This window comes from Miniopterus schreibersii (genome assembly GCF_964146895.1).
Source record: "Miniopterus schreibersii genome assembly, chromosome: 19".
Taxonomy (NCBI): domain Eukaryota; kingdom Metazoa; phylum Chordata; class Mammalia; order Chiroptera; family Miniopteridae; genus Miniopterus; species Miniopterus schreibersii.
In genome coordinates, this window is record NC_138119.1 from 2,033,887 (window position 1) to 2,061,838 (window position 27,952).

Genomic DNA, 27,952 nt, shown 5'->3' on the forward strand with positions numbered 1-27,952 from the left:
GACCCAGGCCAGGGGTTAAAACTGCAGCCCAGGAATGTGCCCCGGCTGGGAATCGAGCCCGTGACCTCGGCGTCCTGGTCGGAGCTCCAGCCAGCCGAGCTACAGGGCCAGGGCTAAAGCCACACTCTCACTATTCACCTGGGGGACGGTGAGGATTCAGTGATATAATAAATGAAAATGTACTTTGCAGACGACAAAGCACTACACGTGTGCAAAGTAAAATATGTTCACATTTCCTGCACGTATATCATATGAATTATGTTGTCAGGGTGTGATTCTTTCCTATTTAAATTATGTGGAAACTCAACTAGTAAAAAGCCTGAGAATGGAGCCTTTGACCCGTCTCCAGACACTGTTGTCAGCGGAAAATTGCTCAGTAAGTAGGGGCCACCGCTGGGTTTAGTCACCTGAACGACCCTGCACATGGCCAGCATTCAGACACTACACGTCCACAATCAAACCACAGTCGTCAGGAAGGAACCAAAGTTCAAATAAATAATTTTTAATTATGATACATTACTTATTACAGTAAAAATTGGCATTTCCCCCTTCAAAAGCAGAAGCACCAGTCTTAGAAGGTGTAGAGTGGATGGTATTGGAAGGGAAATAGAGCATAATATCATGTGCAAACATTAGTTTAGTGTCGAACGGACGTCCTAAAGTAACACAATCTCACACACTGAACTGTTAGGATGGAAATAATGTCATGCTGACGAACAACATAAAAACCCCCATGACTTTCAAAGTCCACTTCAAAGGAAATATGGTTTACTGCTGAATAGGTAATATGAAAAATTAAAAAGCTTCACCAGCCCCAAACGGAGGGATTTCTCATACAGACTTGATTTGTGTAGAGGCTTATTTTTGCGTCACCTCCGTGATTCGAGACACTATAAAGTGGGTGTTTTATTTCAGAATCGGCTTGTCCACCGGGTCACCCCATTTTAACTGCACACCTACTCTGTGCGAGGCTGGGTGGTAGGCAATGGGGATACAGAGGAGAGAGACACGGCCCTGCCCTGGAGGAGCTCACAGTCTAGTGGGGGAAACAGATACACTGACACTGATTTTCAACTTATAAAAACCATTAGACAACTTCAGAAGCTTCTTCTGCAGTCGGATGAACTTTGGGTGTTAGGAGGGGATGGAGAAAAGGGAGGATGCCCAATGCAGGGAAATCCCGGCGGCCTCCGTATCATGTGACTTCTGCGAAGGCGGCGATGTGGTTCTGCAAGAGAAAGGAATTGCAGAGTCAGGGCCTGGGGAAGCTGGCTTCGTCCATCCTCAGTGTTTCCACGGGCCGCCCTTAGCCTAGCAGGCAACCGCAGCCCAGAGCCCAGAGCCCCCAGCCCCCAGCCCCCAGCCGGACGGGTTTAGGTTGCAAACACACAGCGTCACTGAGCTAGTTCTGCGTAGGATGACATGCACTTAACTGCTAATTATATATTGTATTCAACATTCTTTTTTTAATATGTTTTTATTGATTTTAGAGAGAGGCAGGGAGAAGGAGAGAGAGAAAAACATCGATGAGAGAGAAGCACCAATCGGCTGCCTCCCGCACGACCCCTGCTGGGGATCGAGCTTGAAACCAGGGCACGTGCCCTGACCGGGAATCGAACCGGCGACCTCTAGGCGCACAGGACAGTGCTCAGCCAACGGGGCCACACCGGCCAGGGCTGTATTCAACATTCTTAATTAACCACATAGGTGAAAATGTTCCACCTGCTCTCCTCCAAATGAGCACTGAAATTTGGAGGGAGAAAAACAGCAAAGCCAGACACTGACGTCCTGCGGGGTGTTCGCAGAATGCTGGAGCTCCGGAGCCACGGCTCCCGGTGGGGCGGGTGGCTCCCACGAGGGGGCAACATGCTCCGTCATTTTCTGGTTGACAGAGACCTACATAAACACTTCATTTCTGATGCAGGAGCCAGACCACGGACGGCCGTCCCTGTTGTTGGCCTCAGCCCCAGAATTCTCCACGAGGCCTTTTAGCTTGCTCTTATTTCTTATTTTTTCCAAGCAGCAGAACTGGGTACAAAGAAACACTGTGGAACGGCTAATATTTAAATGGATTCAGACACACGACAGGCCTACCGTGGCTGCTGAGATGCTGCAGTGGGAAACTGATAGGACATAATTAATCACGCCACAGACAGGGACCGTCAAGATCTAACGTAAGTGACAGCCCCAGGCACCGGCTGCGGCCCTACAGGAGGTGTTACCATCACGTCGCCTGTTCTGAATGATCGTCAGAGTGGTTTCTGCACTGACTATACGTCAAAGGCACCCTGTATGGAATTTCGGGCAATGACTGCGTGCCAAGAGGTGTCTCCCAGGTACGGAAGCTCTTTTCAAATTCAAGTGTAAAATGTTTACTAGTTAAAACATTTTTGAAACGTGTGTGAAGAAATTAAAATCCATTTTCGCTGAACGTAGGCACATTAAAACACAACTAGGCCCAGCCAGCGTGGCTCAGTGGTTGACCCATGAACCAGGAGGTCACGGTTCGATTCCAGGTCAGGGCACAGGCCCCAGGTTTCAGGCTTGATCCCCAGCAGGGGGCGTGCAGGAGGCAACTGATCAATGATGTTTCTCTCTAATCGATGTTTCTACCTCTGTAAAAATCAATAAAACCATATTTTTTTAAGAGAAAAAAAAAAAGGCCTGCTTGAAATTTGGGGCAATTCGGCAGCTTCTCTCTCTAAGTTTTCTTGTGTTTCCCTTACAAAAGTGCAGACACGACTTTAGGACAAACGAGACCTGTCAGAGTTAGATTAGGCACAACGCTCGAGTGAAAGCCGTCGGAGAGGCGGACACGGTCCATCACAGTCGTATTTCCAGCGGCTTCGTGAGGGCCTGGAGTCTGCAAGCTGAGAAAATAAATCTGAGGTAGTGTTTCAGCACAAAGCTGACAAGGACCCGGCCGACAGGAACTGCTGGAAAGACGTTAAGATATAAATTGGAGAGTAATCAGTCCGCAGCAACGGGTGGGTAGGTGAAGGGCGAGGAAGTGGCAGCAGAAATAAAGGAAAGGAGATAAAAAAGATTAGAGAAAATGGACAGTTTTGGGAAGGCCCAGGTATCCGGGTCCCCTCGACCTAGGTAATGACGTGTCCACGAGGCTCATCAGCTTTGCTGAAGATGGTCCTAAGCGCAGGGGACAGCCATGACCTCGGAAGGTAGAAGAGAAATACTGAAAGACCGTCACAGAGCAGAGAAAGTAGCAGAAACAAGTCACCAATCACCAGCGCAGGGCAGGCAGAGGCGGAGGGAAAGGCAAGGGACGAGTCGGTGACAAGGAACGTGCCACGTGGCCACACAAATTATCACCTAACCCTGGACATGCTGAGGGGGCAACCGGGTGCTAACAACACGCAGGGACCACGGGCTTAAATCGAGACCGTCCCCAACAGGGGCAGAAGGTCACCTTAGAAATAAGGTCTTGAACGTATAGCTTTAAGGGTGTGGCTGAGATCCGTGAAATACTGAGCTCCGTCTGGCATCTAAAGTCACATTTCGGCGAGCGCTCGAGCTTCCTCTCCCTGCCCATCACCCTTCCCTTCTGCTAAGTCATTCCCAAGTCAGACTGCAGGTGACACTTGGTTTCCAGCCTGCCTACATTTTTAGGTCCCAGGGCCCTGGGAAAATGTTGGCTTTTTTGCAATCAGCCCTATCTCTACTTCATATCACCTTTAAGGTTTTTTTAATTGATTTTTTTAGAGAGAGAGGAAGGGAAGGGGGGAGAGAGAAAGAAACATCGATGTGCGAGGGAAACGTCGATCGGCTGCCGCCTGACGCCTGACGCCCCCTACTGGGGGTCGAGCCCACAACCCCGAGTGTGTCCTGACTGGGAATCGAACCGGCGACCTTTCGGCGCACAGGACGATCCCCAGCCAACTGAGCCACACCAACCAGGGCCACGCTTAAATTTTTTGTTGTTGTTTTTTGTTTTTTTCACTTTCCAATTCATTTTTAGGGCAGAATATTAAGTTTTAACTTCTGAGATGACACTTCTGATTTGACTGGGATGAGAAGGGCCCTGCTCAAGGCTCATCATTTCAAGGTGGTCGTTAGCAGAGAGATAAACAGATGGAAATGCAATACCGAAGTGACAGTGCCTCAGGGAGAGAGATTAAGGGGGAAATTGAATAACAGGCTCTAAGTACATGGGAGGAATATACAGCCAGCACAGGGGCCACCTGTTCATTAATTTCACTGTCAGGAGCAAATGAAACCACACCGCAGAATGAAAGAGATGGATTATTTATCTCGGTGGGCTTTAAAAAATATGTAAGATTAATTCTCTTCTAGCCTGGGGGTGGCTTTCCCTGAAGCAATCTGGAGGAGGGACAAGCTAATTACTTAAAGTCCTCCATCCGTAAGACAATGACTCTGTAGTATAACAGTTACATTAGCAAGGTGTGCAGACGCATCACCTGAAATCGCCAGACAGATGGCATCGTTCCGAGGCAGGAAGTTAGGATATTGCTCATTTCCCATCAGCATTTTTCTCAGTAACAGAAAAAACCTGAATTGCATTTAACAGTATGTCCCAAAAAATGTATACACATTATGAAGGCAGTGTTTTTAAAAATACATCTCATTTTCAAAATGGAACAGAATCTAGGTAGGGTGGGAGACATGTGGAGTGGGGCAAAGGGGGGATGGGGGACACATGTAATACTCTCAACAATAAAATAAATTAAAAAAAAATTACAACCCTGAGAAAGCGTAATGGAATCTGGAGGTATCAGCTGTTAAAGTGTGTATACATTTTGGGGGGACACCCTGTATTTGCAGATCACCTGTGCTGAGGAATGGACTCCCTGCAAAACAGGTGGCAGGGGTCTCTCCTTTTAATCTGGCTGAATTCCTATTTCGCTACAGTCAATCTAATTAGTAGGAAATAGTGCAAACACACAGTAGGCAAACTGCAAACTCGTGCAGAAAAGCGTAACCCAGAGTCACGAGGAAGAGTGGTCATCCGTATCACTCATCAGTACAGCTGCGGGGCTTCCCCGTCACACGGTCCCAGCTTAGGGTGCAGGAGGCAGGCTGGGGCCAGAGCTGGAGGTGAGAGAGCGCGGCCTCCGTCAGAAAGGTCCATTCACGCTCACAGCAAGTCAGCGAGCAAAATACTGAGGCCGGTCCTTGAGGGCAGGGTTCCAGTGCAGAACAAGCAGCTTCTCTGAATAGTTTTAGATTTTTAAATTTAGTAAATTCTGCAATGCCAAATTTTTGAAGCTCTGAGATCTATGTGAAAATCTGTATTTCGCTCTTTTGTGACTTAAGACAACATTGTCATTTATTTATGACATGAATATTCGGCGGCGACTCGCCACCAGACAAAACCTGCCTCTGGTGATGTATTTCCCTTTGAGAAAATAGGGGGAAATGCAAAAAAGAGTAGTTCAGGTAGGAAAACAAAAGCCATTCTATTAAGGGCTGTTGGGTTGAGGAATGCGAAATCCCCATTCGTAAGTGAAAACTCGGTGAAAAGAATGAAATCTAGTGGAAAGATAAAATAACAATGATAATCTAGTACCTAGATCCCTTTGGGGAGCGAGGGAACCCTGCACAGAAGGACAGTTTTCCGCATTTGCCGGGGGCTCCAGCCCAAGTCCAACGCCAGTGCGCTCCAGCGCACATACGTTTATTGCCTTAATCGCAGGTGTTCGCAGGGGCTTGTCCCCATCAGCCAGGTGAAGAGCCGGGCAAGACAGTCTTTAAAGGACCTTCCCTGCGAATGCTCCTCTTGACCACCCTCGATAGGCTGGATGCAGGACACCTACAAAACGCATTTTGTATATTATTTCAGTGTTTCTTTCAATGGCGACTTATTCAGTTGGACAAAGGATTCGTCTAAAGTTCTGTGTTGTTATAGGGTTGGACTGAATGCTGAGGTTAAATATGGTTCTAGTTTCTTTCTTTCATGAGGATCATAAGCAGCTTCTTTGTTTTAACAGGAGGTTGTCAGCCATCTGCTTAGGTTTTTAGCCTAAAGGTAAACTGGGATCTGTGCACCAACGTCTTTCATTCGACAATTCAGTCTTCAGCTCCGCTGGTGAGGAAGCTCTGTGGGCCTGGTGGACGTTGAAGTCAAGTGTTTGAATGTGGACCCCTAACAACAGAAATTTTCAGAGGCAACTTAACCTTTTCAAAGACCCAGCTTTCTCATCTGTGAAATGGAAATAATATGATTTCAATGGATTTTTTTATTAAGATCAGATGAGATTATATGCACAGAGGTCCTTGTCTTCTCAAACATATCATTATAGCCGTCTATAAAAGACATGGAAACAAAACAAGTTAAAAAAATAAAAGTAAAAGAAACCACAAATATTTTTTAAGAAATAACTGGTTGGAATTTTACAATTCTACAAGTTTACAATTTTACTATACAAACTTTAAAACCCAAATATTTCTTATAGGATTGCTGGGGGTTGATGGAAGGTGATTTGTACTATCTGCTCAGCTAGAGATTGTCCGTCTTTGATTACCAAATGCTTCTCCACGTCCTGCCTGTGTAACAGAACACACAGCATTTTGTCCTAAAACATAAAGTATTTTGAATCCTGAGAAGCATCTGGCACTAAGGATACGAAGTCATGGTCCTGTAATTAAACAAATGAATTGCTGCTGGGCTATGATGACATCAGAGCTAAAATGCGACAGACCCGAGTTCTTCTGGGAGAGAAGACTCTTGGGGGCCGTTTCTTTCTCCCCCAAGTTTCTGTTTCCATGCGGAGTTTTCGATTGGCTTCGAGATCTGTTCCCATGAAAGAATTTTGGGGGTACTATTTGGAGAAAGTACAACACTACTTTCAGAGAGAATTGTTTCTCCCCGGAGACGGCGAAACCTCTAGGCCGCTTTCTCTGAGGGGCTAATTAAGCCAGCGCAGGCCCAGCCTGGAAAGGAGGGCGGCTGGGGGCTTAGGAGGCCGCCCCGCCCGGAGGAGGCGGGGAGCTCAGGCTGCCCACGGTGAGCTTCGGGGCCCTGGTTCTCCGTCTCGGCTGCGCACTGGGAGTGCCCTGGGAGCTTTTAAAGGAGCGCTACGCACCCGGCCGGGCGTGGCTCAGCGGCTGAGCGTCGAAACTGGGATCCAGGCGATCGGGGTTCGATTCCCAGTCAGGGCACATTCCTGGTTGGGGGCTCGATCAATGACTCTCTCATCATTGATGTTTCTCTCTCTCTCTCTCCCTCTCCTTTCCTCTCTGTGAAATCAATAAAGATATGTAAAAATAAATAAAAAAAGAAAAAAAAAGGGCGCTACGTGACTCCTCGGACCCGGATGTAACGTGTGCAGCGCGGCCGTCAGTGGGGCTTGTAAAGGGTCTCCGACGGCTGCATAACATGCGGTCGCTATTAAAAGCCAGCGTTTCGGAAGCTCTCGGGCCCGGCTGGATCCAGGCCCGCCACTGGCTCTGGACCCAGATCACGGTGGTGCCCGACGCAGTGTGGACCCCCAGGCCCACTGGATGGGAACCGCTGGGTGTGGTCCCAGAAACCTGCCCCTTTGGGAGTGACGGACCCCCTCCCTCTACGCCAGCCTGAGGGCCTGGTTCAGCGTCACATCTCACACTGTGCAGCACAGTGACTGGGGGTTCGAGCTCTGACGTGATAAATGGGGAACGGGTCAGAAGTGGAAAGTTCGGTTCCACGTTCTTGCGTCAAACACAGACCGGCCGTGTGACCTGGGCAAGTCCCTTACCCTGGTCATGTCGCTTCCTCTGCAAAACAGAAATAAAATACACGCAATAATCCCCATAAAAACGACGAGGACATTTTGTATGTGACGTCCTCTGCGTAATTCCAGACCCGTACTAAGCTCTCGGTGGAGATGAGCTTTTGCTGCTCCGCTTGACGTGATTATTGTATGTATTGATCTGTGGCCACACCCGTGAAACACTGTTCCATGAGCGAGAACGGGCTCCAGAGGGAACCCGGGGCTTAGAGGAACCCACACAAACTCGCACGGGCCTCGAGGGCCGTTAGAAGAAGAATTTCCAAGGATGATTATGGTACGAGATGGAAACCTCCAATTCATTTTTGTTTACCCAGATTTTCACATTTTTTTAAAATATGTTTTTATTGATATCAGAGAGAAGGGAGAGAAGAGATAGAAACATCTCTGAGAGAGAAACCTAGGTCAGCTGCCTCCCCTCCTGCACACCCCCGACTGGGGACCGAGCCCTCGCTCGGGCATGTGCCCTGACCGGGAATCGAACCGGCAACCTCCTGGTGCCCAGGACGACGCTCAGCCACTGAGCCACACCTGCCAGGGCCACATTTTCACATGTTAAACGACAGGCACAAATTACTTGTTGCTTCTTTAATGGAAACAGCAAACAAGCAAAGACATGGTTGTTTCCTAAGATGGTAGATGGGTCGTCGTTTATTTTCCTTGCTTTAGTCGGATGCAATTTACGTTTTTCTACAGTGCTCATAGCGTCATGGGCCCCAGACGGACTGTGACGTGTGTTTCTAGGACTGTCCACCACACGGGAACAGATCCGAGCGAGGAGGGGGCGGCTGGTGAGAGGTCTCCGTGTGTAACTAAGTGTGTTCGAGCTGGAAATTTCTTCTTAATCCATTATGGTTTGACTGTCCCCTTAACTAATGACTGCGGAGTCACAGAATTCAAAGATGCAGTCGTCACCTCGGTACTGATTCACTCAAATGAGATGAGAAAGGCTGTTTATGTTCAGAAGTCATTTACTGAAAAGATGCTCTCCTGCAAGTCCTGGTGGATAACTGAAATAAAGAACTAGGCTTTTATTTTTTGCATCGCATATTATAATTTATAAAGAGTGTGGAGCAATAAATCCTGAACACCCGGGAGCGTGCGCAGGGGAAGCGACACGGCAAGTCGGAACAACATGAGCGCGTCTTTCTCACCTGCAAAGTTGCTGCCTGTTGGCATTGTTAAGCTCCCATGTTCAATTGACTTTTTTTTTAAGCAAAATTGAATTAGACAAAGGAGGCCAGAGCACAGCACACAAACAGTGATTTACTTCAAACACTTTTCAAGTGCTCAAAGCTCAGACCGAGGCAGAATGCCGAAAATAGGACCTTATTTAGTTCCACTAAGTCCCCCAATACCTGATCGCTAATAAAGCTGTTTTGACAAGTTCCTCTGGAACATTTCTATTGTAGCTCAGCAGCTCCGTAAAACACAGACCTGCATTAGAGGAAAGCAAACGAACCTTAAACAGGTTGCCGTCCATACTCACGCCAGTGCTCTGCCACCTCAGAGGGACTCACCCCGAGGGCACCGTCCCGGGTCATCCTACCCATCCTGGCAAGAGGCCGGCGGGTTGTTTTGCTGTTGCGATGACACGTGTGTAACGTTTTCTGCTGTCACATGTTCTGCCATGTGCTCTGTGTGTGGCACAGACAATCTGCATAAACCTTTCGGTCCATGAAATGCCTGTCTAGGAGTATCCCAGTCTGAAATACAATGGAAACCCTATGAAGGGAACCATCACTCTTGCAGGAGGAAACTACCTTGAATTACGCACCTACTGTGTGCCAATAAGTGTATCTGTTCATTCAATTATCTGTAAGTGTATTTGTTCATTCAATTATCTGTAAGTGTATCTGTTCATTCAATTATCCTATAAAGGAACCATAATTGTATCCGTTTTTTCAGGTTCGGGGAACAGGGGGGATTTGTCTAATCCTACCCAGTCATTATGGAGCCAAACCAGGCTGCCAACCAGGCTCCGTTGGTTGGAGCGTCATCCGGTGCATCGAAGGGTCACGGGTTGGGTTCCCAGTCAGGGCACATACTGGCACATACCTAGGTTGCAGGTTCAATCCCCGGTCAGGGCCTGTGTGGGAGGCAACCAATCCATGTTTCTCTCCCTTTCTCATGCTCCACTTCTCCCTAAAATTTAATAATAATAATAGTAAACATATCCTCAGGCGAAATGCCCAGCCAGTCCTCCTCCCTATCGCAGCAGAGCAGCCATACTATAAGGTGCTGGGGCCCACGACGGAGTTCATAATTGGCTACCCACACAGTTAGGCCTTTCCAGATGGGACGTTACAAACAGCTGTAGTGAGGTCTCCGGTCACTGAACACCTAGTGGACAGCGAGGTACGAGGGGCTGGCTTCCACAGATGGTTCTTCTCACTGAACCAAGCGGCTCAGCGAACATTTCAGAGAAACCATGACTCTTCCACAGAGACTGCGGTAATTACGTCTATGACAAGCTCCCTGTAATTAAGGCGTAAACCGCTGACACAGAAATAGAGGATGCCTCACGCCGTAATTACGCTGCACCTCGCAGTTTATCAAGCACGTACTCGGAACAAGCGAGGTTACGTAAGTACATGACTTCTAAAGGAAACCCTCAGCTTTCTCTGCACAAAACTGAGGGCCAAGAAACGACAGCTGGGCATCGAGATGCTGAGGGGATTGGCGGTGCAGGCCCACAGAGCGCACTGCAAGCCGGGCTCCCCTCCTCTCCTCGGAGGGCCAGCTGCAGGATCCCCAGCTACCAAATGTGAAGATCAAGCCTCGGGAAGAATCTCGCAGTCACTTGTTCCCACTGTGAACTGTGCTGAAGAGCAGTTTACTCCAGATAACTCCTTGTTGCAACGAGAAGAGAACCGCTGTGGGCTTCCCGTAAGCGACGGCCTTCCCGCCTTCCTGGCTGCTGGGCGGGAGCACGTGGCCCCCGCAGAGCTGCACGGGGAGGCCCGAGCTGCAGGGAAACAGGAAGGGCAAGGGCGGAGGGCAGAGTCGGGCTCAGCAGGGCGTGCCCGGGCACCCGGCGGGCAGAGGGAAGGACCGAGTCAGATTCAATTCAGTCGTCATATTTCCCAACCACCGGAGCGAAAACAAAGAGCATGAATGTGTCGTAAACAAAGAAGTGAATGAACAGAGGTTCATGAACACCCACCTCTTGCAATCTATAGACTCTAACAGACTATTTGTCCTTTCACCATCTACTGTTTTAAAATTCACTGTAAATAAAAATGAATTAACATAAAATCAACAACAGGAATTTTTAAATCATGTCATATAGAGAAGGACAGGATGGCGCATCAATGTCTGGCAAAGCTTGGAGGCTGCTCAAGGTCCCGTATGCGAATAAATATGTTAAAAAGCAGGAGACTGTGGTTATAGTGCAGGTTCATTTCAGAGCCAGGAAAATCGCTACCCTGACCATTTTCTTCAAAATCATGTTTAAGGTCTCTTCCTAAGCTCTACTGCGCTCTCGTTATTTTCAAGTTAAGCAAGACCTAATTTATCCATGTCACTCATTTTTAATATTCTATCACATCGGCGTGAATCTTGAAGTATTACGTTGACATTTTCTTTGCTGTTTATCAGTGATGCAGACTTTTGCAAATCGCTTAACCGCGTGGAAGTCTGGATTTCCTAACGGCATGGGGGGGGGGAGTGTTTTGTAACAGGGCGTCGGCTGAGCCACCTGGGAAAGAGACGCGAGCAGCCCCGTGGCTCAGAGACGGGGAGAACGTATTTCTTTCTCAGGACCGTCTGGTACGCGGACTGCTCATGCAGGGGCCCAGGCGGTCAGGCGGGCTGGTCACCTTTAAAAATCACGGATCACCCCAGGCATCGCCTTTTCCGTTTGGTGAGACGGGGCAGAGAATATTAAGGACGAGAATCATCAATGAGATGAGCCCCCCGGCTCACGGGCACTGGTCTAAACGTTCCTGCGCCGTCCCACCCAAGTGCAACGGAAGCTGCGAGTGCAGGCCACAGCCAGGCAGTCATGGGGGTGGCTCACACTGGACTGGGGGGTTCGGTTGCTAAAGGGAAGAAGTAGAGAAGGGATACCAGTGGACGGTTTTCCGTCTTTGCCCAGCTTTAGAAACTGCACTGCCTGGTCTGGCTCTATTCAGCCCACCTGACCCCCAGGGCCTCCCGGATGAGAGCCGGTGTTTCCTGCTCTTTACACATCAAGACGCCACAAATATTTATCGAACCCTGATTATGTGCCAGGCGTTATACTAAGCAGTTCCTCAAACCCAGTTGACTCTTGAACAACGTGGGGATTAGGGGAGCCAACCCCCATGCAGTGGAAAATCCGCGGATAACTTCAGACTCCCCAGAAACTTAACTACAAATAGCCTGCCGTTGACCAGAAGCCTCACCGATCACATAACAGCTGGTGAGCCCATATTTCGTACGTTACGCATTATACGCTCTATTGTTACCACACCGTAAGCTGGAGGAAAGTGCTATTAAGAAAATCCTAGAAAGAGAAAATACATTTACTGTATTTATTGAAAAAATCTGCATGTAAGCGGACCCGTGCAGTTCGAACCCATCTTGTTGAGGGCTCACCTGTCAATGGAGCACAGAAGAAGCGGAACATATTTTATGGAAATACATATATTCTCAAGCAAAACTGTCTGATTACTTCGCCTTTGCGTAAGACCACAGCCCCGCGTTCCCCTCCTAGAAACCACAGCAGAGTCTGGAACACACTCCAGGCTCTCAGCTGTTAGCAGGCAGGATTCAGAGAAATATTTTAAGCGCGAGCTACCTTTTGCTAACACGGTGTCGTCAGTGACCAAATTCTTGCTAAATTCCACTTAGATCTGAGCTTGTTTCAGTCGATTGGAAATGACTGTGCGGTAAGCTCACGAGTAATTGCTCATTTGCTCCAGGTAACGATCATATTTGCGAATTTAAATGACGCATCACCTGTACAGATGTTACCTTTTCCAGAGGGCTTTCCACTCGGGGGATGCTGATCACCGGAGCGTGTGCCAGATGGGCCCTGTGAATGTGTTCATTCTCGGGGTGCCTCCCTCTGAAATTATGCACCACACACACAACCTGGAATTTCAGGAAAAACTGTCGTTTAAAGCAAAGCCGTGCTCTCTATGACAGTGACCTTTTGAGTAGCTCAATAAATCTAATCATAATAATAAAGTATTAAAATTACTTGAATATTAAGTCATAAGTCAAAGATGACTTTACACCCAGACTTATCTCATATAAATCTGAAACAGCTACTCCAGTGGGTGTGTGTTCAAGAAAACTCATCAATTAATACGTAGCTCAGTGAAAAATGACAATTTTATTATTCCAAAATGTTTGTTAAATTAGGTAATAGTCTATGCTCAAATAAATCCAAAAATAACATGATAACCTTATAAATATTCATAGCAAGCGAACCTTTCCCCAGTGTGATTAACCTACAAGTTAATTTAAATGCTAATTCTTTCCCCTCGCTTTAAGGTCCCCCTACCATTCATAATACACCCTCTACAGTGGCGCTCTCTAATTCAGTAGCATCCTTTTAATTAACCCGGGTTATTGTCTCTCAGCGTGTCCCATATACACCTGGCATTTCAGCTGCAGCTTACGGGGCTGCGACGGAAACAGAAGACCTTTTACACAAAGGGCACTGACCCTGTTCCCACTGCTTATACCCCAGAGGTGGCGGAACTGGAGCGAAACCAGCGTCTCCTTTTCTAGAAATCAAGCTCTGGCACTGCTGGGAATGCGCACTCCGCCCTGGCCAGCGTGGCACAGTGGTTAGGGTGTCGGCCCTCGCACCCAAGGGTCCCCGGTTCGATTTCCGGCCTAGGGCAGGTATCTGGGTTGCAGGTTCGACCCCCAGCCCCGGTTGGGGTGTGTACAGGAGGCAACCAATTGAAGCATCTCTCTCACATCAATGTTTCTCTCTCTCCCCCCCCTTCCACTCTCTCTGAAAATCAATGGAAAAAATATCCTTCGGTAAGGATTAACAAAAAAGAAAGCAGATCCTTCAGCCCTCCCTAAAGATGATCATTTCGTGGCTGAAGGATGGGGCCTAGGAGTTGGCACTGATTGTTTTTACTTTTTTTCCTTTGCTTAATCCCCTCACCTTTTCACCCAGCCCTCCTCCCCTCTGACCGTTGCCTGTCTGTTCTCTGTACCCGAGTCTGTCTGTCTGTTTGTTAGTTTACCTTGTGCATTAGGTTCCACCTCTGGGTGGAATCCCACGGTCCTTGCCTTTCCCTGACTGGTGCATTTCACCTCCTTGCCGAGGGCCCCGGGTCACGTCACGAGTGAGGCTGCCTGTTGGCGAGCACTGTGGCCGCGGCCTGTGGCCCCCGGGGAGGGTACCGCGGAGGGTGCCGGGGTCTCTGGGGCTGTCTAGCTGCACCGTGATGCAACGTGCCCAGGAAATTTTAAAAATATCCAAGCACCCCAGTCCTGAAAACTATCCAGGGAGAAATGAGAGTTTTTAGCCCTGGTCTGTTTTATGTGAAAACATTTTGTTCACCTTTGCGTGCAGATTTGCTTTTTTTTTTCCATCCCCACACTTGAGGCAGAACAAACGAGGGAAGAGGGAAGAAATAAATGACTTGGGAGACCCCCGTGATCATCTGCTACCCGGCACCTGGACAAGCCCAGGGGTGCGCGTGGGTTTCTTACAGGTGGCCGGACGCGCTCGTCAGAAGCCCCGCGCGCCGCGGCAGATCTGTGCTCACCAGAAACACGGCGATGGAGACCCCCACCAGGAAGCCCGCGATCACGTCGGACCAGTGGTTGCGGTGCTCGGCCACTCTGTTGAGCCCGGTGAGGAAGGCCAAGCACATCAGGCCCAGGCACAGCACGGGCTTGGCGAGGCGCGTTCCTTTGGCCTTGACGGTGTTGGTGATGTACATCTGCGACAGAGGACAGAAGGGAGACACGGCTCTGACGGGCGTTTCCCGGTGCTCGCCTTGGAGACGTGCATGTTCGGCGAAGGAAAGAAAGCGGCAGACTCCCTGCAGTGCGGTTAATGCAGGCAGCACTCAGTAATAACTTACTATTTTCAGACTCTAAAATTCTGCGTTATTACAGAGGGGTTTCCACCTGTTATTTCAGGTCCTCTGTTCCCCTTCCAAGATTTTCTGTAAATGGCTCAAGCAGACCGAGCTCGTAGGCGAAGGTAACCTCTTTTGTAACAGAGCGGACCAGGTGCCAGGAAATGAACTTGACCTTGAACTACATAGCCTCAGTTTAGGATGACGGGAATTACGTGCTAGGATTTTGTCCTACCTGTTAAGGCACTTAAAATGCAAGTATGCTTGACTCCGGCAGGCTCCCGGGAGACGAGGCATCGAACCATCACCCCTGGCTGAGCATGAGCTTGTTAGGTCCTGGTCACACTAGGGGAGGGCGGAGGTCAGGGGCTCCCGTCCCCCTTCGGGAGCCAGGTGGAGCCATTCCGCTCTGAGGGGCGGGGAGCTGAGGGAGCTCTCGCGATGATGGGCATCTCCGCTCGGGCCCGCCTGCGACTCTGGCCTGCATCGCGGTCTGACGGGCTCCCACAGTAAACTGATGGCAAATCCTCAAGACTCAAGGATCAACCATAACTGACAAGGACATTTTGAGCTAGTTCTACAGCAAGAGAACTTTCTAGAGAAAGAGGGCCCCTTTCTCAGCCCTACCAGAGAACACCAGAGCGTGAGTAAGCAGCTAAGAGGCCTGGGTACGTCTACTAATGGTGCTAGTGCCAGTTTATGTGGACTGCACCGGGACAAATTTGTTTCCATGAGCCCTATTTAATCTCAAGACAAATATATCCTCAAATGGAAATGCTAATGGCTATATTTTTAATACAATCAATTCCCCACACAGAATCTCATGAGAGTCAACTGATTTAATTTTATTCACAGTACAAACGGCTATTATTAAAAATAAATTAAATGGCCCTGGCCGGTGTTACTGAGTTGTTAGAGTGTCAGCTGGCCCACCCAAGGGTCTCAGGTTCGGTTCCCAGTCAAGGGCACGCACCTGGGTTTCGGGTTTGCTCCTCCATCCCTGGTCAGGGCGCTCGCGGGAGGACAACCCGTCGCTGTGGCTCTCTCAGATCTATGTTTCTCTCTCTCTCTCCCTCTCCCTCCCACTCTCCCTGAAATCAGTAAGGACATATTTTTAAAATATATATATATATAATAATAATTGATTAATTAATTAAATGGGCTACAGAAAGCTGCTAATGGGGCTTCCACTGCGGGGAAGACGTCACTTCTGCGCAACAGGAGCACAAGGCTGGCGGGCGGTCCATACTCACTGTCAAGTACACGGCCGCGTAGACGCTGAGGGCCGCCTCCTTGGAGGGAAAGGTCTTCCTCGCCCTCATGATGAGCTCGGGGTTGCCGGTGCAGGCCTCCTCCCCGCTGATGAACTGGGTGAGCTGCTGGCAGCCCAGCGCCGTGTAGTTGGGCTGGCACAGGGCCAGGAAGTGGGGGGCCAGGTTCCCGGTCACCACCTGGCCCGCGTTCACGAAGATGTCCGTGGCGAACAGGCCGAACGTGTAGATTCCTGGAAGCAGACACAGCGAGTGACCCTCCGCCCCGGGTTTTGTGTCTCGGCTCACAGTAAACCGGCGCGGGAATATGTTAGGAGCCATAACACGGTCATTCCTCCGACCCCACACGGGGCTCCTCCACGCTTCCCGGGGTGCGCCCCGCGCTCTGGAGAGGTGGCCGTGCCGCACGCGCGCACCCTGAGCTGTCCGCCACGGGCCCCGTCTTTATGCGTGGCAGGCTTATAAGACTAGAGATGAAAGAAGAGCATATATTCTAAGCCGGTGTTTGGTAAATGCAATTTTTTAGTTTCTTAAAGAATATGAAACATCCAAGTGTGGTTGCCTTTTCCTTAAAATAACAGGACAACCGAAGCGGCGTCTTACAATCTGGGAAAACGGTACGCCGTGTTGATTTATTTATTTTTTTTACTTTTACTTTTTTATCCTAACTGAAGGATATGTTTTTTACTGATTTTTTAGAGAAAGAGGAGGGGGAGAGGAAGAAACATCGATGCGCGAGGGAAGCATCGATCCGTTGCCTCCGCACGCTGCCCATCGGGGGACCGCGCCCGCAGCCTTCTGGTGTCCGGGACGGCGCTCCAACCAACGGAGCGGCCCGGTCAGGGCACCCTGTTTCTTTTTAAAGCTGAACTGAAACATTTCAAAACATATATAACCTGATGTGTGCATACGGCTGAAATGCTGGTCGTTTTCAAGGTTAGCTTACACGCAAACACGGGGCCGGCGACAGCAAACGTACCCAGAAACCTCACGGTTCTCCGCACCAGGGGGTTTATGTAGCAGCAGTCTCCAGTTAGAATAGTTTTTTCCTGGTTTTCAAAATCCCTGGTGGCTAGTTGCAGGCAAAACACCGCAGTCTCTCCAACTATTATCTTGCAACAAAAGAAAAAAGTTAAAGAAAGTTAGAATTTAACCAGTATAAATGTGGGACATTTAAAAAATAAAAAAAATAAAGGTGCTTCGAGTAATAACAATCTCACTAAAAGCACTGAACCGCATCTGCTTAACCAAACCCTGTTATTATATATAACCTAATTCCTACGCGTATAACCCATGTTTCTCTCAATGCAACGGAGTATAAAACTGATAAGTTACGAATACAAGTGGACTAGGACACCTGTGTCTTAAAAGGCTGTTAAACATGCTGGGAACATACCCTAAGAATCCTGACACACTAATCAGAAAGAACAGATGCACCCCTATGTTTATAGCCCTGTAATTTACAGCAGCCAAGGCCTAGAAACAGCCCAGGCGCCCACCAGCAGATGAGTGGATAGAAAATCTGTGGGACATTCACACCGTGGAAGACTACGCAGCTGTGAAAAAGAAGGAACTTCTGCCCTTTGAGGCAGCAGGGAGGGACCCGGGGAGCATTACGCCCAGTGAAATAAGCCAGGCAGAGAAAGACAAGCACCACACGCTCTCACTCACATGTGGAATCTAATGAACAGAATAAACTGACGAATGAAATAGAAACAGAGGCCACCGGTGATGGTGGCGAAGGCCACACCTGCAATAATGTCAGTATTAAACGTTTTTTAATTTAAAAAAAAAAAAATGAAATATGCCAAGGACTTTTGCTTTAAGGAAGCACTCGCTCTAGAGAGACTCAGACACAGGAAGGGTCCTGAGAGCACCCGGCAGCTCACGCTCGGCTCTGGGCTCCGCATCTACTGCACGTGTCACTACGGCTCAAACACAAGAGACCACCAGGGATACAACCTACCTGCCAATACAGACTCTACACAAAGCAGCCTAGTGAATGAATAAGGGAGTTTAGGGTTAGGGCCGACTGAGCACTGAGTGTGCACATGGGACCCAACCTGGTGTTCTGGTTGATGGATGGATTGATTGATGAGAGAGAGAGAGAGAAACAATGATCAGCTGCCTCCCAAACAGGCCCCAACCTGCAACCTAGGGATGTGCCCTGCCCGGGAATCGAACCCACCACCTCCTGGTGTATGAACGACACTCCAAACAACTGAGCCGCCCGGCCGGGGCTGTGTGTTCTCTCTGCCACACTCTTGCAGAAGGGGAACCGTCGTCTTCAGCCCCATCTAAGCAGGGTGATCAGGTCCAACCCTCCAGGGCCCGAGGAGAGAGCACAGGGTGGAGCGGTGCACCCGGCGTGTTTGCTCTGAGCACCGCAAAGGCGCACCTGTCTCCCGGACGGCACAGGAGTGTGGACTCCAGAACCTGTCTCTCCTGGACTCCAGAACCTGTCTCTCCCGGACGGCACAGGAGTGTGGACACCAGAACCTGTCTCTCCCGGACAGCACAGGAGTGTGGACACCAGAACCTGTCTCTCCCGGACGGCGCAGGGAGTGTGGACTCCAGAACCTGTCTCTCCCGGACGGCACAGGAGTGTGGACTCCAGAACCTGTCTCTCCCGGACGGCGCAGGGAGTGTGGACGCCAGAACCTGTCTCTCCCGGACGGCGCAGGGAGTGTGGACGCCAGAACCTGGGAGCATGGGGCTGAGTCCCAGCTTTCCCTCTTACTCGCAGAACGACCTCAGCTAAGGCACAGAATTTCTCTTTGCCTCAGTGTCCTCAGCAATAAGATAATAGAAATAATGCCATGAGGGGCGGTTGGGAAGATTAAAGGAGTTAACTGTTATCAAGTCCTCAGAAGAGGCGCAGCACAGAGAAAGCGCGATGCAAACACTGGCCATTAGATGACCGTGAAGATCCGTCCAACTCAGGCCTGTGGCGGGGTAGTGCTCGGGGTGAGGGAACCTGGGGTGCCGGGGATGGGAAAGTCCTGACACTGATCTTGGGGAGGGCCCAGCATTTGGATCCGGAAAAGGCAGCATGGTCTGTCTCACAGCACGGCCCAGACTTACAAGCTGTGGGCATTCTTTATTTTCTTTAATGATGAGAAGCTTGTGGAAACGATTTAAAAGCCTCTCCCCTAATTAAAATAAATGCTGCTCATTAAACTTTCCACGGTGCTCATCCCTTGCCCAGCCATTCATATAAACGCAGTGAGCATAAGCTATAAGAAAAATGAATTCAATAGCCTTGTAACACAAACTCGTCTGGGGTCCTTGCAGTTTTTAATTTTAATAAGTAAGGTGACATTCTCCATGCTCATGAATCTACTGTAGGGCAGCACTGTTATCACGGACCTGCCATTCCTCAAAGGAGCTAACTCATAATTAATAAAAGCTTAACAATTAATAAAAGCAGGAGGCTTTTAGCTTGCCTTCCAGCTCTCCTGAAATACTGGTGTAATGCCACGTTTGACGTTGAGTGACAGTCCTTCGTATGTATTTTATAAAGTGCTTTGACTCCATTCCTGCAGAAATCTTTGCTGATGGGTGAATATAACATTAACGCTGGAATCGCACTGCCAGGGTCTGACTGAGCCTGCCGTTTGTCAGCTGTGAGGCCTCAGTTTCCTCATCTGTAAAAAGAGATGACAATACCGACCTCGTGGGGTGGTTATGAGCTGGACCTAATCAAATTAGTGTATGTGAAGTGTTTAGACCAGTAGCTGGCCCATATTCATTGGTATATCTCCCCTTTTCAAATGACAAAGGGCACATATTTATAAAATTATATCATCGATATGCGTGTATCATAGGGATAAATTCGGGGCATTTGGGATAACAAATAGCCCGTTTCCTAAAGAACATTTCCCATTACATACTGGGAACCCTTAAACTGGCTTGCTTGATAAATTCACCGAGTCAGAGCCGTTAAGGTTCCACATTTAAATTATAATTGTACCTTTTCTGAATGCACTGCGAGCAGTAAGCCGGAATGTCGCACTCATACCAAATATAAATGAGGCCAGGCTGCAGAATGAGCTCATTTCCAAGACGCAGCTCATTCATTTATTTTTGGGGTTTCAATCACGCTGGTCTCTGTACCCCATCATCAAGCGTGTTTAATGGCTCCGTGAAGTATAAGGGTTTCCTGTGCAATCAACATCGCCTCTTCCCGGGAAAGAGTTTTAAAAATAAAGTCCTCCAATGTCGAGGCGTTTTGGGATTTGTTTTCAGGAAAAATGAATGGCCTTAAAAGACACTGGCTCTGGCAGCCTGTTTAAAGTGGAGAGAAATGAAAGCCAAGGAAACCGGAAGGAGATGGCCCCCAGGGAAAGATGTGTGATGGATTTGGATTTGCAGGGAATACAATGTCTGCTTTCCCAGCAGCACCTTCCCATCAAAAGCCTATTTTCACGAAAAGGAGAGCGTCAGCTGAGGTCACAGATTTAGTCTATTGAATGCATCTTTCCTTAAGGCGGGTAGGGCGCGTGGAGGTGACCGGGAGTTCAGTCCAACAGAATCTTACATTTTGGTACAGAAAAAAAATCTTAATCACACAGCAGCACAGATCTTTGAAACTAGAAAGAAAAAGATAAGTTACTGTCCGCTACGAGACACCCAAGCAGGTCCGTGGGGAGTCGGGCTCATCTGAGCCAGAGGACAGAATGGTACCCTTTTGGCCCTGGCCGGTGTGGCTCAGTGGCTGGAGCATCTGCTGGTGCACCAGGGTCGAGCATTTGATAACTCGTCAAGGGCATGCACCTCGGTTGCAGGTTCCATCGCCGGTGCTGGGCGCTATACAGCGCATTTCAAAACCGCAACCTTCTCACCTGTGGTTTATCCTATTCCACAGTTGGCAGATATTTTGAGAATTCTGCCATTTAATAGCAAAAGGTGAATTTGTAACAAACAGATCATTAAAATCCTATGAACATTTGAGTTCAATGAATGTATGACTCAGCGAACCCAGGAGTTGATGAATATAGGACTCGAGAGCCTGGGGAAAAGATTTTCCTTCCAAAGTCAACCAGACACAATTCCACGTAATGAGCAATTCTGAGGACAGTTTGCTGGCCAAGAGTTCCCAGTGTCTATTAAAATCTCAATTATGCTTTCTTTCAAAAATCTTAACGATAATCTCCCCAGATGAACTGAAGCAAAACAGTATTGAAATGAACCTGTTATGTGCAGCACTGATCATTTTAAAGGCTTAGATAATACCAGTATTTATAATTCATGACATAATTAGAATATTCAAGGGAATTTAAATCCTTCACATCCTGGAGTAAAACTAAACTCCTGTTTACTAAACACTGATTGAACCCAAACTCGTAGGTAGCAAGTTTGCCGAATCCAGGTTAGCTGTGGGTCTTCCCCACAGAGCCTTGGTCTCCTTCAGCTACCGACCTGCTCTGACCGCCGAGCTCCTCGGGTGGCCGGGCCAGCCTTGGCCTCAAGGACCGAAGCTCGGTCAAGTCCTGAGGGCCCCGCCCATGACGGATGTCGGCCTGGGTGTGTGATGTTTCCTCCCGCGGAAGACAGAGGGGCCTCCTAACAGGGGTGGGTGCTTTGAAACAGGGGTTCAGAGGCTCACGGAAGACATCTCCTCCTGCCAGACACGGTCATGGTTGCAGGTGACTCCTAGAGCACGGTGGCCCCTGTGCAGCCACGAGAGGGGCCAGCCCAGAGCAGAGTGGACACAGGTGATGGCCGAGGGGGAAGGGAAGAGAAACCTGCCCCTCCGACCTGTTGTTCGGGTACTGAATGAGTTCCTTCGAGCCACCCAGGTTCGGCAGTGCCTGTTCCGTGACATAATACATCTCCCCCTTATTGTGTAAATGGTTAAGTCAGCAATTTTTTATTCTTTACAGATGAAAGCAGTCTGATTGATACAAAAAATAAAGCCTGGAGCTTGTGAAGTACTATGAAGGATGAAAAATGTTTTTAAAGATTTTTTATTGATTTTTAGAGAGAGGAGAAGGGAGAGAAAGAGAGAGAGAGAAACATTGATGTGGGAGGGAAGCATCGACCCGCTGCCTCTTGCACGCCCCCTGCTGGGGACTGAACCCGCAGCCCGGGCATGTGCCCTGACCCTTCGGAGCACCGGGCGACGCCCAGCCAACTGAGCCGCACCGGCCAGGGCTGGAGGGCGAAGTTTTAAACGTGGGAGTAACTACATGTAAATACCAAGAACCGCAACACGGCGCTGGTGGGTGTGGGGGCTGGGAGCAGGAAGGGCTGCCACCCACTGGCGATGGCGGGTGGGGAGGGAGAAGGGGAATCTCCCGAAAGCTGAAGCTCCTCGGAGGGCGCGGGGCTTGGAAGGGCAGGGCTATGCTTCCCGCAAGCAAAACTGAACGGTGCAGACGGGGGAAGGCGGAGAAGGGACCAGGAGAGCTCTGTACGTGGGGCGACGGGAGATTCTCAGGGTGAAGCGGGAGCTTAGCGATCCTGGTATCAAGGCCGCGGGAACAGTCCGGACTGACCAGGCACGCCGGGCCATCAGGTGACCACGAGTATAGGACAAGAGAACATAAATGCAGTCTCCGAGGGGGGAGCACGGGACGTCCTGGAGGGACAGCCGCCAGCCCCACATGGCTGGGATGCAGACCAGCCCCGGGGAGGTCATCTGGGGCCGGGATGTGAATGCCTCGGTGCCTCAGCGCGCTCACGGCGGGAAAGCTACGCAATCCCTGGGCAGGGGAGCGGGGCGACCGGACCCGCACCGGAGGAAAACCCATCTGGAAGCAGGGGGACCGGCAAGAGGGGCGAGGCGCCGGGCGAGCAGCTGCCGGTCTGACCCTCTCTGGGGAATGAGCGGGGCCGAAGTGGGGGGCACTGCAGGTAATGAGGCCGGGAGGGCTGAGGGTAAATACTGAGGTGGCCTGCGTGGGGGTGGGGAGCGCAAGGAGGAGCAAAGGGCTCACACCGATTGGTTCCCTCCAGCACGTGCTCCCAGCAAGGCCAGGAGTGGAACCCCCAACCCAGGTGCGTGCCCTTGCCCAGAATCCAACCTGTGACCCGGGGCGCGCAGGCCGGCGCTCTAACCACGGCGCCGCGACGGCAGGGCTGCCCACAGGTCTTCACACCAGCCGCAAAGAACGTCACGAGCAGAGGCTGAGAGCACCAGGGACGGGTTCTAACCTGAGCTCGGCCGTGTCCAGGCCGCAGGACTGTGAGCAAACCTAATTTTCCTGAGCCTGGGTTGTATCTCGTCTAAGCGATCGCTGAGCCATCCTGGGAGTGACAGAGCCTTACGCAACCTCCGGGGGCCGGCTGCCTGCTGCCGTCCGGCCTCGCGCCCTGTCACTGGCTGGTGAATGCCCAACGGACCAGGGCAGGCCGCTCCCACGCGGGCAGCTCCGGGCAGAGTCTGGTCCCACAGCCAGGCCTGCTTCATCCCATTACCTCGCGCCTGTTGTTCGGACTCTGCTGGACCCGTTTCCAGCCCCCACTGATGCCTGCTGGGAAGGGCTCCTGGCCGGGTGCTGGGGATCCTGACACGGACTGTGCCCCCCGGGGGGCTCCTCTCTCCACCTGCTGTCCTCTCCACCCGGCAGCCGCCCCTCACTCAGCCGTGCCCGCCCCATCTCTCCACCTCCGCCCTGCCTCCCAGTGTCCCAGTTCCCGGGCTCAGCGCTGGGTCTGTGGCCAAGTGACCGTCTACTCGAGCCGCGTGCCAGATGCCATCCTCGCCTTGGCCTCCTTAGTCCTAAATGCACCCCCAGCTCCCCAGGCTCCGTGACCAAATCCACGTCAGGTGCCAGGTGGCTCTAGACCCCTTTTCTTTCGGGAAAACACAAGCCTGCATGTTGCGGCTGGTGGAATCTCCCACCCCGTCTCCGCCTCTACCTTCAGCGCCGCGGTTCCCCCTCGCCGCGCATGTGCCCGGCGCTTTCACGCGCTTCCTCTGCAGCCTGCGGTGCGTTTTCTCACTCGAATTCCTTTACATTCTCCCTTCTGCGTGAATGAAGCCGAGACACTACCTCCTTCACATCATAAAACGTGTGCACATCCAAGGAACCCAGTCGCAGCCTGCCTGTGTCAAAGCCGGTCTTAGGTACCCTTGAAAGTCATTTCCCGGGAAGGGAAGCCTCAATCAGGTGGCTACGTTTAGAAGGACAGAGCATCCTGCAAAAAGCAACCACATTTAATCCTTAATACCCGTAGACTGGAAAGTCAGAGTCTCACCCACGGAGACGAGCACTGTTCTCATTCACACATATTTCAATCCACAGTTTCTGAAAGAATCAGAACAGCGTGTCCCCAGATTTCTAGAGCAACATGCAAGTGCGTTTCCCTTTCATTTCCAATTTGTACTCAGGAGACCGAAGACACTTACTGCACAGGTGAGCACACCTGTGGTGCTATTTAGAAAATGCAAGTCAGGCTGACCTCATTATGGAGGCAAAACAGAGCAACAGTCCCAAAAATATCCTTCGCAATTTAAATTCTAATTGTGCGCGCGTGAGCTTCACAACTGTACAAATATTGACCTTTTAGCATTGTTCATGCTGGAAAATAAGGCTTAAAAACCATACGGAATGCACGTCACTGGATCAACCTTTCTTTTTTTTTAAATCCTTACCCAAGGATATGTTTTACTGTTTTAGAGAAAGGGAGAGGGAGAGAGAGGACAAACATTGATGTGAGAGAGAAATATTGACCGGTTGCCTCTGGTATCCGCCCCCCCCCCCGGGGGATAGAACCCGCAACCTAGGTATACGCCCGGACCCGGAATCGAACCGGAGACCTCTCTGTACAAGGGATGACACCCAGCCAACGGGGCCACACGGGCCAGGGCACCTGGTTTTTGATGACTACACGGAGGAATTAATTCCTGGAAACCTTGGGCCCTGTGCGTGAACGAGACCGCTAGCAGGCAGACCTGCCTGTCCCCGTTTGATCGGGGAGGGACTAACGTGCACCTGTTTGCTCTTTCACCCTCCCTGGGAAATCCTGAAGGTCAACGGAGAGGTTCCGTGAACGATAAAATCCCGCTTTCGTTCTCCCAGTTCCCCCGAAGTTCACGGAGGTCCTGACGTTCGCTGCCCGAGAGGCACCGAGCCTCTCTTTACCCGTCGAGGTCATCCTGCCGAGTCCCCTACTTTTAATCACTCTCGGGGGGAGGGAACTCTTCTAAGAGATGGTTCCCTGCGTTGAGTCAACTGCCTCAGCTCCCGATCCGTGATTACTAATGAAAAGGTGCAGAGCATGACTCAGAGGCCCTGGGCAGCACCTGACTCATCGCTCTCAGAAACGCCCCAGCCCCCTGGGCCCACTCGGGGCGCCCGCGGGAGACGCGTCCCCACTCACCGCAGCGACCGCAGGTGTGCAACGGACGGGGGGTTCCACTGACAGCACAGAAAGGAAGGCGCTGCGCTCTGTAAACCGACCAACGTGTTGTTTTTGGTAAAAAGTGAGGAAAACAGGACTGCAATATAGAAAATGTCTGGGGAAATGAGTCAGCGGTTACAGGGGGGAACTATGAAGGTTTTAACGATTTTCAAAACAGAACGACAGGTGTCTGAAACAGTCTCCATTTGGAGTAAACAAGATTTATTTCGAACTACGTTTTACATAAGGTTAATTAAATGTAAATATTAAGTGGGTGTACATGGGGGAACTATCTGAAAATGGGTAACTGGGAAGTGAAGCAAAGCGTTCAAGGCTTGGGTTTTGGGGAAATGATTTGGACTTTATCACCCGAGTACCTATGAATGAGCAGTGCACCTAAATAGATTCTATCATGAAAAATAACACTCACATGCCTAGGAAATTCACAATGGCCTTAAAGAATAAAGAATAACCAAAGTCATGGAACTTCTGCTTCTCTAACTCCGTTCCCACAAAACACACCAACAGCTACATCTGCCACGCGAAAGGCGCTCTATCGGCCCTTCGTGGTGAGCGCGAAACTTTTCCGTCGACCGTATGAAGTCACAGGAAAAGAAACCCTCGGAATCACATGCTCGCCATGGCCTCTCCCGGCTAACACCGCGATGCAGAGAGACACGCCGGGGGCGGTCTTGTCCCCTCCAGAAGACGGCAGGAAACTGGGCCTGGGGACAAGGACCGGCCCTGTTAAGACGCACTGGAGCCGCTCGGCCCGGACTGCTGCGTCCTCGCTGCGGGGCTCGGGCTGAGTGCTTTACGCTTCCTGAGCTCAGTGTCCCACCTGTAAGCTGAGATGACAACAGGGCCTCCCTCCAAAGCTGTCGCGAGGATTAAACTAATTAACACGGGCACAGCACTGACAAGATGCCTGGCATATACCAGGTGCCCATGTAGGTGAACTCTCTGTGTAACTGCTCCTTAGCATGGTCTTGGGCAAGTCCCTTAATCTCTCTGGCCAGTCACTTGAAAATGAAGAGGTAAACTAAAGGAGCCCTGGCCGGGTGGCCCAGTTGGTTGGAGCATCACCTCCTACACTAAAAGGCTGTGGGTTCGAACCCTGGTTGGGGCGTGTACAGGAGGCAACCGACTGATGTCTCTCTCTCTCTCTCTGCTCTCTCGGATCAGTAAACACATCCAATGTCCCAGCTGCAAAGAGGCAAGTTCTCTGACATGAACTCACACATCTCTTCCAGAAAAGCAGCAGTGTCTCCTGGCTTCCTGCGTCCAAACCTAACCCAAGAGTGAAAGGGGACCCGAGTCGCCATGAGACAGGAGCCAGGGAGGAGTTACAAGGGGCTCTTTGTCCAAGGCCAAAAGGGTCGTCCTGCAGGTTTGACTAAGTCTCTTCACTCACGCCGGCGACAGCAAACCCAGCGCCGCAGGAGCACACGTGGAGGAGGGGTCCTTGTCACCAACGTGACGATCTCGCCTTGCTCCCTAACTGGAGATGTCAGGAGTTCACGCTAAACGACGGGCCAGGCCCAGGCGCCATCTCCACCCGAGACGCCCGCGCTGGTGTGTGAGGACGCGGCACTCTGCTCGGGGGAGGGGTCTGGGATTGTAAACTGCGGCTCAGCGCCAACCGCGCGCTTCTGCGGCCCCGGGGTGAGAAAAACTGAATCTGAAATCGGGATAAAAAATCTCGAAAGTACAGTTTCTGCCGCACTGCCGGAAGCACCCCGATAAAAAGGGCGATCGTCGCACTGGAAACGCCGCGCACGGCACACTCAGCGCCGCGGTGGGGTCGTATCTACACCGTCCCGCGGCCTGCCGGCTGCGCTGAGACCTCCGGAGCCTCATTTCCTGTCGCTGCTCTGGGAGACCTGGAGCAGGGGAGGCCGGCTTTGCTCCCGGTTTGGGGCTTCGGAGCAACTCAAGTAGCCCCTTTCATCCTTACTTTCAAGGTAAGAGGCCTCGGAAGGCGCCCAGATACTCGCTCAGGGAAAGAGGAATGAGGGGGAAGGAGGGAGGGGTCCTGCGTAGTCACCAGCATTCGATCAGAAGGGTCCCACTCCGACGAGGCTGCTGCAAGTCTTCGCTGTCTGGCTGTTAATTAACAATTGATTTAATTAGCATCGCGGATATTTAAAAAATGATTTTTTTATTGATGAAAGTAGCGACTTTTAATTAGCCTGACGAATGCTAAAAATGGACTCTCTATTGGTGCAATTACAGATTTTCAAGCTTCGTGGGTGGACTGAGATAGTCTGGAGACAGCTCCCACCCTGGAGGGAACAAGGCGTAAGACTGGGTGGGGCCTGTCACCTTTACCACTGGCTCGCTCTCGAGGGACCTAGGGGACAGCCATTGGCCCAGGAGGGTTTCTGCTCGAAGCCTGTCAGCCTGAGGACACAGAGCCCCAAGGAACTGGCAGCACCTTTCGCTCAGGGTTTCGTGCACTTAATACATTAAATATTCAATACAAAACAGGGCACATGGGCCACTCTGCCTGCTTTAATGAATGGTTATTAAGTAACTATGC

General features: G+C 50.5%; 1 protein-coding gene across 2 annotated transcripts in view; it reads right to left on the reverse strand.

Annotated features, from left to right (window-relative positions):
* Nucleotides 1–470: 470 nt before the first annotated feature.
* The window catches only part of PLPPR5 (phospholipid phosphatase related 5), a 34,469-nt gene continuing 6,987 nt past the window's right edge, over nt 471–27,952 (reverse strand). The window contains exons 2-6 of one of the 2 annotated variants that reach the window (XM_081121613.1): nt 17,039–17,171; nt 16,042–16,292; nt 14,471–14,647; nt 12,705–12,824; nt 471–1,228 (exon numbers count right to left, since the gene is read on the reverse strand). In XM_081121613.1, coding sequence (XP_080977739.1) covers nt 1,196–1,228; nt 12,705–12,824; nt 14,471–14,647; nt 16,042–16,292; nt 17,039–17,171 — 714 coding nt within the window. In that variant the 3' untranslated portion in view covers nt 471–1,195. Of the gene's footprint in view, nt 1,229–12,689; nt 12,825–14,470; nt 14,648–16,041; nt 16,293–17,038; nt 17,172–27,952 lie in introns of both variants that reach the window. The other variant, XM_081121612.1, reaches the window with a different exon arrangement.